At 36.8% G+C, this 13,199-nt stretch overlaps 1 protein-coding gene across 1 annotated transcript; it reads left to right on the top strand.

The window, feature by feature from the left end:
• The first annotated feature begins 8,366 nt into the window (after positions 1–8,366).
• LOC147510694 (Homeodomain-like superfamily protein) lies at positions 8,367–12,983 on the top strand. Its single transcript, XM_086602572.1, has 4 exons — positions 8,367–10,967; positions 11,400–12,008; positions 12,106–12,182; positions 12,310–12,983. Exons 1-4 carry the CDS (start codon positions 10,778–10,780, stop codon positions 12,793–12,795), a joined length of 1,362 nt encoding a protein of 453 aa, XP_086458698.1. The 5' UTR covers positions 8,367–10,777; the 3' UTR covers positions 12,796–12,983.
• Positions 12,984–13,199: the final 216 nt, after the last annotated feature.

Genomic DNA, 13,199 nt, shown 5'->3' with positions numbered 1-13,199 from the left:
TTTATTTACTTAATGAAACATAAACATGATGTGCTTAGTATTTTTCGGGTTTTTCATACCATGATTAAGACTCAATTTTCCACTGAAATTCACATCCTTCGCTCTGACAATGGTGGAGAATATGTCAAACATGAATTTCAAAGTTATTTTCAAATTCATGGCATTCTTCATGAGACCACTTGTCGTCCTTAGACTCCTTAACAGAATGGTATTACAGAATGAAAGAACAAGCATATTTTAGAAACTGCAAGGTGGCATCATGTGCAAGGGCTCTCCTTATTGGTGCTCATATACCTCGAACTTACTAGGATAATGCAGTTGTCACAGCTGTATACTTGATGAACCGTATGCCCTCTAAAGTATTGGATTTCCAGACTCCACTTAAGGCTCTTTCTAAATTAACATGGACCACTGCCTTCCAACCTGATGCTTACTCCTCGTATCTTTGGATGTGTTACCTTCGTTCACCTCCATAAAAATCAACGCACTAAGCTTGATCCATGTGCTGTTCGTTGTATTTTTCTGGGGTATGCTACACATCAAAAGGGATACCATTGTTACCATGCTACACATCAAAAGGGATACCGTTGTTACCATCCTTCCACCAGACGCACTTATGTTACTATGGATGTTACCTTCTTGGAGACTGAGATGTTTTTTCGTGCCTCGATCGCCACTTCTCCTCTTCATGGGGAGACATAGAGTGAAGAGCAGAATTGGATAGGCTTTGACAACCTAGAAGCTCCAAGTGAACAAACCAGCTTGGTAAGTGAAAGAGATAAGCCAGATGCTCCTCTCCTTGAGTCAACTACTCCTGTTGAGTCATCTATTGTGGAGGAAGTTGAACAAGTAGAAAGAGCTACAGCTGAAACTAAAGAACCCCCCTCTCACTCTTTTGTATCAGACGACCAATCTCCTAAGAATATTTCTGAGGTAAGCCCTGCTACTATTTCTCCTCCTCCTCCAATTGTGTTGGATACTTTTGTTGGTTCTAAATTACCTTACAGGTATAATCGGGGAAAATCACCAGACCAGTATTCTCCAGAGTATAAGACAAAGAAATCAAAATATCCGATTACCAATCATGTACCATCTCAGAACTTATCAGAACCACTCAAGGCATTTGTGTACCAGTTATCATCTATTCATGTTCCCAGCAAAGTACAAGAAGCTTTAACAGATCCTAAGTGGACTCAGGCAATAAAAGAAGAAATATAAGCACTACAGAAAAATCAGACTTGGATTCTTGCGCCATTGCCAAAAGGAAAGAAATAGTGGGATGCAAATGGGTGTTTACTGTCAAACACAAAACAGACGGATCCGTTGAAAGGTACAAAGCGACTTGTGGCAAAGGGGTATACACAGATATATGGTATAAATTATCAGGAGACTTTTTCTCTAGTGGCAAAACTAAATATTGTCGCGGTATTACTATCCCTTGCAGCAAATTTAGATTGGTCGTTGCATCAGTTGGACGTAAAGAATGCCTTTTTTCATGGCGAGCTCAAGGTGGAGGTATATATAGATATTCCGCTAGGATACAATGTATCATCACAAACTGGGGTTGTGTGTAAATTGCAAAAGGCGTTATACAGGTTAAAACAATCACCCCGTGCATGGTTTGGGCAGTTTAGTTTGGCTATGAGAAAGTATAGTTTCAAGCAGAGCAACTCAGATCACACTCTATTCCTGAAACACTGAAAAGGAAAGGTAACAGCCTTAATAACTTATGTAGATGACATGATAATCATAGGAGATGACATAGAGGAGATTGCTAATCTTAAAAAGTATTTGGCAACCGAGTTTGAAATGAAAGATCTTGGAGGGTTGAAATATTTTTTGGGTATTGAAGTTGCTCTGTCAAAGCAAAACATATTTCTATCCCAAAGAAAATATGTGTTAGACTTGCTTTCAGAAACTGGAATGCTAGATTGTAAGCCTGCTGACACTCCTATGGTTCAAAATCATAGTCTGGGAGAGTATCCTGATTAGATACCGACTAATAAAGAAAGATATCAAAGGTTAGTTGGGAAACTAATTTACTTGTCACATACACGACCAGATATTGCTTATGCAGTGAGCTTAATAAGTCAATGTATGCACTGTCCTAGTGATGATCCCATGAATGCAGTAGTTCAAATTCTTCGCTACTTGAAATCTGCTCCTAGGAAAGGGCTTATATTATCGAAGAATAATCATCTGGATATTGGTGGTTATACAGATGCAGATTGGGCAGGAAGTGTTATGGATAGAAGATCCACATCAGGTTATTTTACCTTTGTGGGAGGCAACTTAGTCACTTGGAGGAGTAAGAAGCAACATCAGGTTATTTTATCTAGTGCCGAAGCTGAATTTAGAGGAATGACCAAAGGGCTATGTGAACTTCTTTGGTTAAAGAGGTTACTAACAAAGATTGGGTACACACCTGTTTCTGCAATTAGTTTATTTTGTGATAACAAGGCGGCAATAGATATTGCTCATAATCCAGTTCAGCATGACCGCACAAAACATGTTGAGGTTGACAAACATTTCATTAAACAGAAACTCGAGGCCAAGATAGTTCAGTTTCTATTTGTTAAGTTTGAAGACCAACTGACAGATATACTAACAAAGGCTGTTTCTAGTAGAATATTCTACAACTCACTTGTCAAGTTGGGCATTGGAGATGTCTACGCACCAACTTTAGGGGGAGTGTTGGCGTGAGCTGTAGAAATTGTAATAGCTGTAGGAAATCTAAAGTTCCCTCATTATATTAGACTCCACATATTGTGGGATCTAGATATCCTAATATAGCTCCTTCCATGAGCTATATAGTAGTATTCTTCTATGTACATAAATAAGAAAGAAAAACATAATAGAAAGCTCTACGAGTTAATACTTCGCGTCGATATTACCCCACTTAGTCACAGCAAACTCCTTCAGGTGAAGCTATTGACATTTTGAAATATTAATGGTTTGATGCAGATTACTGTATTTTCCTGAAAACCAACTTGTCCAAGTTCTAATTTTAGTGTGTTAGTAGTAGCAGCCCCCCTTGAGTGGCAATCCTGGATCCGCCCCTGCATGCTTCTACCCAAAAATAAAGAGTTTATGACTATTTAGTACCATGTACTTTCATTGTTTTTCCTAAATGGTACCTATACTTTGTTTCTCGCCTATTAGTACCACGAACTCTTAATTTTGTGCAATTTAGTACCCTCGTCTATTTTCTATCTCATTTCGTCCAATTTGTCTAATGGAGACCTCACAAATAACTCAATTAGCAAAAAAAAAAAAAAAAAAAAAAAAAAAAAAAAAAACCTTCTCTCTCCCCGACCCTTGCAGCACCACCACCCACCACCCACCGTTCACCACTCTCTCCCAGACCCTTGCAGCACCTACACCATCACCCAACGCCACCACCACCGCTGCCACCATCTTCCAGCCACTTTCTCCATAATTTTGCAGTTGTTACCACCGCTGCTACCACCAGAGCCATATTAAAATTTGAAATTGTCGATCATCTATTAAAATTCAATATGGCCATATTAAACTTCCACGGATTCAAAGATTATTCCAAGGCTATATCTTAATATTAAAGCACGCATCCAATGTATTCAAACTTGTGTTTCAAAGATAACCAGGAGTTGTGTTTCGAATGTATTCAGAGTTATTCCAAGGCTATATCCAGTGGAATTTTAATATTAATAGAAAAGAAGAGGATTCAGAGGTGTGTTTCAAAGATAACCAGGAGTTGAAAACTGCAACAAGAATGTGATGGGGACGTTGGTTTCGCCTTGGATGAGCTTAATGAAGATGCGCTTGAGAGAGTGCTTTCATGGCTACCAACCTCGAGTTTTTCCTGGTTGCATTTAGTGTGCAAAATATGGAAGTCTGTGGCATCCTCCTCTTCTTTTCTACTTGCGTGCTCTCAAGTTCCTTCCATATTGAAGTTTGTATTCTATTAAAATTCAAAGGCCATATTAAACTTCCACGGATTCTGTATGTGGGGTTGATTCTGGGGTTCGAGATTGTCGAAAAGGGGTTATCAAGAAAGTCATCATATTGCAAGAGAGACTAGATAATGTTCATGATCAAACTGAGACTAATTGCAAAACCCAAGAGAACTAGGAGATTGTCGATCAAGAGATGCAAGAGAATAATGATGAATGCAACTGTGAAAGCTTTGGGCGAATTTCAATAGAAGATGATTATTGTTCTACTGCTAATCAATTTGAACTTTTCATTCTCTTTTTTTCCTTCTGAAATTTTGATGTTTTTAGAATGTAACGACTCTTAGATTATTATGGAAGATCCAACCAGTTCAGCACCATTGTGTTCTTTTTTGGTACCATTGTCTTCAATCAGATAATAGAGATCTTTTTTGGGGGTTTTGGCTAATTGAGTTATTTGTGAGGTCTCCGTTAGAAAAATTGGACGGAATAAAATGGAAAATAGACGGAAGTACTAAATTGCACCAAATTAAGAGTTCGTGATACTAATAGGCGAGAAACAAAGTACAGGTACCATTTAGGAAAAACAATGAAAGTACATAGTATTAAATAGTCATAAACTCAAAAATAAATTATATGATGATATCTAATGAATTGTTGTATTTTCTTTAATATATTCGTTCATAGAATCATAGCGGTTATGCTCATAACCTAAGGGCTACGGTGTAGGTAATCCCCGATGTGTGATATGCAACAGGAAGAAGAATCGTTGCTCCTTTCATCCCTTGCACCACCACTCCTTTCCCATCTTTGGGTTTCCAGTTTCGTTCTGGTGGGCCGGGTTCATAAAGGTACTGATGAGCAGATATGGGTCATCTTTCCTTGTGCAGTTATTATGGCTGGCTGGCTGCATAAGGTTGCACATCAATCAGCAGTTACTCAATTCGTATCCGACAGATTGAGCTCTTCAGTATCTTTATATCCCTTTCATCTTGATCACCAATGTTGATCTTAATTATCATTTGTTGTTTTTTTGGTCGATAATTATCATTTGTTGACTGATAGCGAAGTGGCAGATCATTTTCTTTGAATACCTATCTTAAAAATTTGTAATTCCCTAGTGATGAAAAGACAAATTAACACGCTCATAAATGGTTAAGTTCTGATTCCTATTGGCGAATCTATCCTAAATAATCAAGAATTTATGTTTTCTGCTCAATCCTGTTAATGATTCTTATACGTAAGAGAATGAAGCCTTACAGCCCATAATGTAACCATCATTAGCTTTCCTAAAAGACCAAGAATCTTTCAAACATGGCATGAGTTCTCTATTATATGCACCACTAAAGTGGACAAATTAAAATTGTTATTTTTAATTGTTGTCCTGAAGTCAGACGATGTTAAGGGTTGATGCTAATGTTGATCCACTTCTGCATAATTCTGATCCACTTATGATGAATGAGAAAGTTTACTTAGAATGGATAATGCAGAATAGTATCTGTCGCATTTATCCTGTTTCAAACTATTATGAGTTAGTGTAGTATACAAGTATCTATGGCTTTCTCATCTATCAATTATCCCAAAATATTCCAACTGGTAATTTATGCGTTGTATTTCATTTCAAGTCAGAGAGTTTGACACCTCCACATCCTACAAGCTAGTGTAGGACTGTAGGTCAATCTGAACTAAAAAGAACTATTATCATTGTGGTTCGCTACATACAGAAATTTTTTTTTTTTTGCAATAATGGTTAAAGAAAGGTTATTGGAACATATTATATATACATAACACAAGAACAAACTCATGATCCTTGGTGCACATGTAGAAAAAGCCGGTATCTATAGGATGGCTCAGGCTTTGGATAGAAACAGACTCAGAAGCTGCCTCGAAAGCTTTTACAAATCGTGTCATGGCAACTCCAAACAAGATGGACGAATTGCACAGCTGCCACTCATCAACTTAAGATAACCACTATTTTTAGGGAAGGCAATTTAACTGCTAACATCTTGGCAAAGACTGCTACAACTCTTATAAAGAATGAGAGAGTTGTTTTTGAAGGCAAACCAGAGTGGATTCACAAATGGAAAGGGTATTTCCAAACTTTCTATAGATTTAAGTGAAATGTAGTTTACTCCGTAGTTATAAATGGAAGTAATGGATGCTTGATTGAGCCTAACCTTAGAGAGACAGCTTGTTAAGTTGTCTCCCTAAACACCTTTTGTCCTTTTTGCATTGGTTTTCTTTTTAATACAATTTAACTTACCCAAAAAAAAAAACTGTTTGGGTAAGAACTCACCTGAACACACTAACGATCTTGTTAGGGAGATTGTTGTAGAATTGTTGAGACTGTTCCTTCAATAGTTGCCTACATATCCAAATCGTTATCTGGAATCAAGTCTCTCAAATGAACGTAGTTCTTTGTTTGAAATGATTGTTAGGTATTTATAGGAATCTTATTGCTTAAAATACTCTTTCCTTATTTGATGAGATATTTTTCTCTTTGTATGAAATCTTTCCCAAAGCTTCATATATAAAAAATCCCTTGACATATCTCCGGACCTGCTACATATAACTTGGATGTCATATTAGTGGGCAGTGTCATTGCTCCAATAGGGGGCATGCCCGAATGCTGCACTAGTAGGCAAACGGGACTTAGTGGGCAAGCAAGCTCGCCTCACTAGTAGGAAGCGATGCCACAGTAGCAGGCAAGCAAGCATGCCTCACTAGTAGGCAAGCGGGACTGCCACAGTAGTGGGCAAGCAAGCACGCCTCATTAGTGGGCGGCTCTTATAGTAGTACCCAATGATGGTCATTCATAGAGGTACGAGTACACTGGTACATATACAAAAACGAAAAACAACTCATGATCCTTGGTGCATATGTAGAAATATTAGAATAGGCTAATAGTTTCAGTATATTATATAATCTCGGAATAACTAAATAAATTACTTGTACGGAACTCAAATTATCTCACAATTGTGAGCTGAACATAATTTTCAACTTACTGTGAAAATGAACAGTACACAATTCTTTGATGTTCTTAATACTCAGAGTTTCCCCTCTCTTAAGCTCAGCTCCTAGCAATAAAACCTGCTGCTTACTAATTAACTAAAGTTAATTTTCTACCCCTCACATAAGTAGTTCCACTGCTGTTTTCCTGAATTAACTTATCCAACTTAACACCCATTTGGATTAAGAAGGAATTCCTTCCTTGTGTACGTACCCGGCCTTTAGAGATGCCAAATAGTTTGCCACTTTATTTGCGTCTTGTACTCATGTTTTTTGCTATCTAATATGAATACCCTTAAGCAAAACAAAACAAAAATGTCTAGATTTTTTATACTTCTAATTGTTTTATATCTATTTCAAAAATAATGTCAAAAGAAACTTTGGTCTACTCTACTTGTGTAGGTTAAAAATGATCTATGAAAATTTCTCCTCCATCCATTATTTTTTTTATTTTATTTTTTAATTTATAAGAAAGGGAGGTTGAAATATCCCCGTCTGTGGGCTCCATCCATTCTACTATTCTATACAACTGTAACACTAATTTATTTAGGGATATTATTTGAGTGGTTAGTGCGTGAGGTTGTTTTATTTTTCATTTTTGTATTTCGTACTTTGTTTCTTCTTTATTTCCAAAAGAGGAGAATTTACCGGTTTCGTTTCTTCACAACATATATTCTACCAAGAGAATATTCCCACACTTACACCAGACAAAAGGGATATTCAGAAGGACGATATGGGGAATATTATGACACGTGTTACGAAGAAAATCCCTAGTTAAGGAGTTGAAGCGTAAAAAAATAAGAGAATCTGCAGAAAAGGCATGGATTGGAGGCTTGTACGAGAAGACTAGTATGTTTGGAAGAGACCATCCTTAATTATTGCACAGAGAATTCGATGCTACTGTTTTTTTTTTTTTTTTTGCAATAGGATACGCTGCGCTGGCCCCTTATCCTCTCCAAATCTTTCTCTCTAATAAACGGGTCAGGTACTCCATTATTGTTTCATCCACAAACATCTAATAACGATCTTGGTTAATCATGGATTAGCCCCTTTTACATTTACCAAATAATAACCTTCAAAAATCATATACTTAAGTGCCCTTAGAGATTAAATTAAATCATGCTTCTTAGCACATATTACATTATAATCAATTATTTCTTCATTTGTTGACTACATTTGATCATGGTAAAAGTTTCTGATTTGAATAATTTTTTGTGATAATATTTAAAGTGGTTGGAATATCATTCGTATAAAAAATAAGCCTAATCTAAAATTTAAAATGTCATAATAATCATGAATTTGTTCGTGTGTTTTTGTAATATATGTTTCAAGAACCCTTCCCTTAACAAATAAAAATAAAAAATAAGATGCATTAACCACTCCCCTCAAATTAGAAATTAGAGTTCATTAGAATTTGAGCTTTGGTATTATATTTCACGAAAATTGATGTTATATTTGACAAATTTAGAAAATTTTGATTACTCTGATTTTTTGTGGCAATGGATTTTTTGGTAACTGTTAGGAGAGCATATAACAAAAAATTGGCCTATTCTAAAACTTAGAAAAACCCTCACAATCTTGAGTTTGTTTACTTGTTTTTATAATATATATCTCAAGAACCGTTCTCGTATTTTATACACAAAATTTATGTCCTTGGTGAGATGCATGTGTACAACTCTCAAAAGTGGGCTGCGTATTAGCATTCTGCCAAATTAGAGTATTGATTAGTATCACCCGTGGATCGGGTCACGGATTTCGGACCAGAGCAAACAATTAGAGAAAGAAAGCCCTGAATTAAGAGAGAATCTTCTTACCTTCCGAGCCACTTCGGTAAAGTTAGTAGCAGAAGAAGATTCCCACACCTCTTAGACCCCTTTACTATTCTTTAAGCTTTGTGGTGTATTCCCTAAGCCTTAGTTTAGAGTCGTAGAATTGGAACTTAGATATTCCTTCCTTAGAGACATATAATACACTTTATGAGTGTTTGTGCAATTAGATATTCTTCATTGTCTTCAAATGAGGCATAATTACACTACTTTTGAAAACATAAAGAAAGCTGAATTGGTGGATAGATACTAAACATATTTGAATATTTTTCAAAGCTAGCTCTTCTTTTTAATAGTCTGTACTGTAAGTAGTTGGTATATGCCCTTTTGAAGCTTTCTTTATGAATTCATGGCTTTAATTAATCATCATAGAATCATTGATTTTATAGATTGGATTATAATTTGTGTACAGAGGGCACCCTTTGGTAGCACCTCTATGTTATTACACATGGTAGACGCTACGATCATTGGTTGGTTGAGTGTAATCGAGATATCTCAAAGTTGTTCTGAACATTATCGTAACACTTCATTTGTAAACTTTTCCTGCTAGACTGTCATACTTTTCTTTTGACCATAGAGAAAGCCTATTAATGAATCACATAGTTATAAACTAATTTGATCCTGTGCTTTAAAACAGAAAAAGCTCGAGCAACAAAAGTCTGTTTCACTGAGTTTGATTCACAGATATACAATATATCCACCATTTAGTTGTGTAGTTAATAAAAGGAATTAAAAAGTAAAAAAGGGGGAAAATATCCATAGAACTTATAATGCAAGAGAATATGGTATGAAGCCCCGCGCCTAAAGCATCTTTACTGCCAGAGAATTTGAAGAATGTCCTTGTGTATATGTGCAATTTGATGCAGGGAATAAATTGACTTTCGCATATATAGTACACAGGCAATCAAAATGTTGTGTTCTGTACTTTACTAGTTACAATTTAACTGAACCGGAAAAGAAAGACCAGTCACAGCTCAAATTTCAAATTCGCTAATTAAACACATTAATGTTTTTGTAGTTTGTGGTTTTGTACTCCAATTTCCAATTTCAAGTTCTCCCACAATAGTGTACCACTGCAGTCAGTCTTCCATGTACTACTCTTTTTGTACTTCTAGAATTACACAACTCCTTTTCACCACACAATTCAATGCATCGGGTATAGTAACATTTAGAATTGAGAGATTGTTGTCTGAAAACAGTTACATTTGGTTTTTTACTTGTGAGTCCACGTACTGGAATCCATGTTGACTTTAATTCATTTGTGGATCAATGTTGAAGTACTAATTAAGAGGTGACTATATATCTAACATATAGTTTATCTTAAATTTAGGTCGGTGATCATCATACAACTTTAAGGATATTTGAAAAATCCAAATGCGTCTAAACATAAAGCCATCCATAATGCTAAATGGTATGTGCCTAATTTAATTAAAACTTATATTTTTGTACATATTTTGAAACTTAAGTAACGAGCTTAAAATTTTAAACTTAAATGAGACTGCTCACACCAACAAACAGAGAAGAAAAGTAGCTGGGACAAGAATTGAAGAAGAATCATCTTTCTTAATGGTGAGTTTGAAATAGTACAAAGAGAAGATCACAAAGTGTAATAATACCAGGGTCTAAGCACATGATCACAATCTGTGTCGTCCAAAACCCCCTTGATTGATTCCTTCTCTGAGATCCCCCAAGAGCTTTTTTTTGCCTTTGTTCTTTGCAAGAAGTTACCATCCCTTTGCTTTATTTCCCTTAACTTTTCCTTTTCCTCTTACAAAACACTACTTTATTCCCCCCTCGAATTCACCCCTAAAAAGAAGTTGATCCTCCTAGTGTGTTCACCAACATCTTTCTCTCTCTCCCCCCACTTGAGCTCACCCCCTACAAAAGAAGGCCACACCCTCATTTGTTCTCCTTGATTTATTCCCAGACAATTTCTTCATTTTTTTTTCATATCTTCCCTAGAAGAGAGGCCTTCTCGACTGGTACGGTGCATACCCATACGACGTAAAAATGGCTTCACCTGCGGAACTAAGCCAAGACAGAAAACCTCACAGTTACTCAATGCTTCTGAAATCATTTGTAGATCAGCCTGATCAAACACAAAAGCTCGAAGAGGAACTTGCTCGCCTTGAAGAAGAATGGCTAAAGATTGAAGCGTTCAAGCGTGAACTGCCCCTTTGCATGCAACTTCTCACTAATGGTAATTGTCTCTTTTGTTGTCTTAGCTCTCAGTATAGCATTATTATTACATCAGAATTTGCATGGCTGCTCTTGTAAGAGGTATCAAGTATCAACTAACACATTATAACCATATTTTGCATGGTATATTTAGGATCGAAGTCTTACTGTCTTAGGAACAAGCCCATATTCTCCTTTTTCAATTCTCAAGAAAAAACAAAGCAGACATTTAAAGAAGGATTTACTAAAAGTTTCACATGGAGAAGAATCTCCAGATTCTTGATGAATTACGTTGAAAGAAAACAAAGTTATTTATTGTCAATATATCAAAAGGCTTACATGTAAAACGTATAATTTTGCTGGAAGCACTAATTATCTGGGTTCTTCTTTGTTTGAATCTAGCTACTTGGAAATGTATCTTTTGATTTATCTTAACACTGTCTTCTGTTTTCAGCCATGGAGACATATAGGCAGCAACTACAGACATACCGTGCAAGCCAAGGGCCTAAACCTGTCCTTGAAGAATTCATACCTCTAAAGCATTCTAATTCTGAAGGATCTGAGAAAACGTCGAGTATCTCTGAGAAGTCAAGTTGGATGGTATCAGCACAGTTATGGAGCCAATCTGGTGATGTAAAGAAGCAACCAACAACTGTGACGTCTCCAAAAGAAACGGATCAGTGTTTCAGTCCCAAGCTATGCTTGGATGATAAGAAAAGAAATGGAGGAGCTTTTCTTCCTTTCTCTAAAGAAAGAAACACTTGTGCTAGTCCTGCATTACGAGTACTTCCTGACTTAGCTCTTGCCTCTAATGATAAAGAACATGACAGTAAAAAGTGTATTGAATCAGATAAAGGGATGTCTTGCTCAAGGAGAGAAAATTCTAATAAATGTGGTAATGGAGGGACAGTGATTCATGAACAAGGGAAATGTGGAGGGAATCAAGCTGAAGCACAGCCGGCAACTCCAAACTCACAAACTCATAGGAAAGCAAGGAGATGTTGGTCACCAGATTTGCACCGACGATTTGTGAATGCCCTTCAGATGTTGGGTGGCTCTCAAGGTAATATCAGCTATTTATTTGAATCAAATTATCAGAAATCAAGCTATAGTTACTTGTTTATAATCTATTCTAATGAGATTATCATAAATTGATACAGTTGCAACACCAAAACAAATCAGGGAGTTGATGAAGGTTGATGGCTTGACCAATGATGAAGTTAAGAGCCATTTACAGGTTTCTCTCTCTAATTTTCTCTCAATAGTAGTACTATGAAATACAGCAGACATGCAAAATGCATGAAGTCCTTTCTATATACGTTAAGTTAACTAACAAAAACATGTCTATCATTTATCTTTTTCAGAAATATAGACTGCACACTAGAAGACCAAGCCCAAGTCACCAAGCAGGTGGAACCCAAGCACCACAACTGGTAGTCTTAGGTAGCATCTGGGTTCCACCAGAGTACGCAGCAGCAGCTGGGGCGCACAGTGCTGGTCCTACCATCTACGGCGCACACCCTGCATCTCTGGCTTCAACACACTTCTGTGCACCACCTGTTCCCCAAGATTTTTATCCTGGACCATCTCACCAAATACACCACACCATCCACCACCCCCACCCTCACCACCAAAACCATGCATACAAAGTCTCTTCTCAGACACACGGCTCTTCGGAATCCGACACACGAGGCGCAGGAGACCGTTCGGAGAGTATTGAAGACGGCAAGTCAGAAAGCGGTAGCTGGAAAGGAGATAGTGGTGAGAATGGAGGTGAAAGGAGAGGGTTGGCTTCATTGAGAGATGAAGGAGAGAAGAGTAATGATAATGAGATTACACTTAATTTCTAGGATTATTTGAGTTTGACTAGGTTTTTAGGTTTATTGAGCTATTTTTGTTTTTTAGTTGAGAGTTCTAGACTAAGAAAGGGCATAAGAGGTAAAGTCAGTGTTTGTTGTGATTTGCTTCAAAATTGAAGTTTGTATTATATGGCTTTTGGCACATTATGATTTATGAGACAGCTAGGGCTTTCCTTTTCTATCGTACAAAGACTTATTTGCCCTTGCTAGTACCAGATAATGACTTGAATAGAAACAGAAGTAGCTTTCCGAAGAATAATGTGTTCTGTCATTTGGCATAAAGACAACATCCGTGAAATAAATCAATTTATTCACTGTGGATGTTTAAAGTTTGTCATATTGGGTGTCTTTTCGGTTGTTGATGCTGAAAATTATAGCCATCATACTGCTGCTAT

The sequence above is a fragment of the Coptis chinensis genome, chromosome 3 (genome assembly GCF_015680905.1).
Source record: "Coptis chinensis isolate HL-2020 chromosome 3, ASM1568090v1, whole genome shotgun sequence".
Taxonomy (NCBI): domain Eukaryota; kingdom Viridiplantae; phylum Streptophyta; class Magnoliopsida; order Ranunculales; family Ranunculaceae; genus Coptis; species Coptis chinensis.
Note: the sequence above shows the minus strand (reverse complement) of the source record. Positions and strands in the feature narration are given on the sequence as shown.

Coding starts and splice junctions, on each gene's coding strand:
- LOC147510694 (XM_086602572.1), top strand. CDS start 10,778: ATGGCTTCACCTGCGGAACTAAGCCAAGACAGAAAACCTCACAGTTAC. Junction 10,968..11,399: donor CATGCAACTTCTCACTAATG/GTAATTGTCTCT, acceptor TTCTGTTTTCAG/CCATGGAGACATATAGGCAG. Junction 12,183..12,309: donor AAGTTAAGAGCCATTTACAG/GTTTCTCTCTCT, acceptor TATCTTTTTCAG/AAATATAGACTGCACACTAG.